Genomic DNA, 2,812 nt, shown 5'->3' on the forward strand with positions numbered 1-2,812 from the left:
GGATTGGTTATACAATATTAGGGTATTATTTTTAGTAAGAGTTTTACGGCACTTGCAACACAGTAAGGTAATATAAGTTCTGAAGAATAGACATGATACACAACAATAACGTACACAAAAAAGAAGGAGGAGAGATAAGGACGACAGATGTTTGGTAGGTAAGAAGGAGCAAAAAAAATACCAGAGCACCCGCCAACCACCCACCGAGGTTGATTTTATTAGTAATTATGTCGCAGCTTTGTGTCGTAGAGTTAAAGCATAGATATACGATGTTTACTCCCACTTTTCGGAAAATTATTAAAAAAATGATGGGATGATCTGCACTTTCACATGTCTGGGAAGACGACATCAGCAACAACACTGACAAAAAATATGCCAAAAGCAGAAACGGAAGACAAAAATTTTGATTTGAAGCAATGCACGTTTTTGCCACAACAGATAGAGTGGCAACAGCAGCAGCAGCAACGAAAAAAACAAAACAAACAACAAAAAACAACAACAACAACATTTTCAATAACGCCAAAACAAATCAATACTTTGAACAGAACTGACTCGTTATAATCAAATCACAAAACAAAAACAAAACAACAAACAACAGCAGCAAAAACAAAGAGAGAAAGGCACTGACCATCACACCAGCAGAAGCACGACTTCAGAGTGGACCCCCGTCCTCCGTGGGCGGCCACCCTCTCTGTCTTCCTCTTCTGTTCTCCCTCCCTCACTCCCGCCTCCTCTTTGTTCCCCCGCTTTCGTCCGTAGACTCGGAGCAACACTCTCCTTCTGTAGCTCGTGGGTCGCCCGGACGCCATCTTTGTTGACCTGTGACCGCTGCCCAGGGCTGTTTTGCTGTCCTGTTTGAAAAAACCCAAAAACCCAGGCAATACGCCACTGCAGTTTGACAGAGTATGATAATGATACGTGTGTATTTTCAACAAGTAGGTCTAACCAATATCATACCATGCCACGAGCTACTTAACGGTATTATACTAATTTATCCCAGCCCCACCCAAAAAATACAATACTGCGCCATATCTCACAGCAACATAACACTCTACACCTTGCCACACAGTTCGACATCACTTAAAACCACAGCACAGAAAAGACAGAACACAAAACCACACCACTCCACGCCACGCCACAGCTAAAATAAAAGACAGTACACACTGCCGCACCCTAACACTAATCACACCACACCACTCCCTACCGCATCATGCCAAAGGCAACAGTAGCATCATACAGTATACCCACACACATTGTCTTTATTTTACGAGGATAACTGCACCGCCCCCTACCTACGTGTCTGTGTGTGTATATATGTGTGCCTGTGTGTGTACATGTATTTGGGAGGGGGTGTATGCACGGGTGTGTTTTTTCCTGGGGAGCTTCATGGATCTACCTTTTCTCAGTTCTGTCCATTTAAATACCGACATACACCGATAAATACAATGGATCAAGTATTTTAATGATATTTGACTACAGGAAATGAATGTTATTAACTTTTGTTGGTTCCACTTGTTTTTCTGTTCCCTGTAATGTTTCTGATATTCCATCTCACATTTCCCTTGTCGCAGTTCTCTATTATTGCATTGACGTATTTCCTTCTAATAAAACTAAACAAATACTCACGCTCTGTGATATCTTTGGAGCAATCTGATCTATCAAGGGTTTTGATTTCAAAGCACTCCACCTTAAGACTGGCGGAGCAAAAAAATGAATGTACATGAGACTAAAATAGCTTGACATCTTGTAGATAAATTGCAGGAGTGTAAATCTGGGGAGACAGTGAAGTTTTCCAGCGCATCAAATATCTTAATGCAAGGCAGATTATTTTTGAAAGAATAGAATGATTATGCCGTTTTCAGCTAGATATATTATAATGTTTTGATGGCTGTTTTTGACCAGGATAGGGGAGTGGATGGTTGGTGGGTGCTCTGGCGTGGTCTGCTCTTTCATTCTTAACAAACATTTATCGCTCTTTTATCTTCCCGGTTACTTTCTATACTATTCTCAAATAACAACTCTATTTTCGGCACTTATAATTATGAGGGGTGCGGAGGCGGAGCGGTTAGTGCGCTCGTCTCGGTTCGGACATGGATTTTATTCGCCCCCTCCAGCCCACCCAGGAGTAACGGGAACCTGACTTCGAGTTGGGGAAATAAAGGTGGCAGGGAAAGGAACTGGCCACCCTACCACAATGCGTCGAAGGCCCAGGATGTTGTCTTGCTAACAAGGCAAACCCCAATGTCCCGATCGGATGCGGGAACAACTTTACTTTCTAATTATGAACTAATTATATTGCAAGTGATGGGGCTCTCATGGTGTCTAGATGTTAAGGTGTCTGCCTCTCAATCAATAAGTCCGGGGTTCGAATCCAGATAGCGACAGAAACTTTTCCTCTCTAAAATCGTCTCTTTTCACATCCTTTCCTGCTCTCTATCAATGTTCTCTCGTCTGATTTCGCATCCACTTTCTCTCACCCCGTTAACGCCTCCTCTAGGCTCCTGACTCTGCAGCCTTTCTACTGCTACTCCCTGGCTCCATCTTACTGCTATCTTTCAGCCACACCCCTGATCTTATGGTAGATAAGATCTAACGCCTAGCCTTCTCTGATAATGGCAACAAATCTCGGAGGTCACGTGTACACGTTGTGCACGGTAAAGATCCCTTAGTGTTCCAAAATGGATCAGAGTTTCGCTTCGGCCACCACCAGGGAAAGATTTAAATTTTCCTATCAACTGAAAATGTTTCGTGTGTCCCGCGCGATCGTATGACCTTTGGCAGTTGGGAGCGCCGTAAAACACTTACTCCCCCC

At 43.2% G+C, this 2,812-nt stretch overlaps 1 protein-coding gene across 1 annotated transcript in view; it reads right to left on the reverse strand.

The window, feature by feature from the left end:
- The window catches only part of LOC101849200, a 46,994-nt gene that overhangs the window by 37,282 nt on the left and 6,900 nt on the right, over positions 1-2,812 (reverse strand). Inside the window, exon 3 of the mRNA XM_005096258.3 lies at positions 629-851. Coding sequence (XP_005096315.2) covers positions 629-851 — 223 coding nt within the window. The remainder of the gene's footprint in view (positions 1-628; positions 852-2,812) is intronic.

This window comes from Aplysia californica, unplaced genomic scaffold (genome assembly GCF_000002075.1).
Source record: "Aplysia californica isolate F4 #8 unplaced genomic scaffold, AplCal3.0 scaffold00124, whole genome shotgun sequence".
In the NCBI taxonomy this organism is placed as follows: Eukaryota; Metazoa; Mollusca; class Gastropoda; order Aplysiida; family Aplysiidae; genus Aplysia; species Aplysia californica.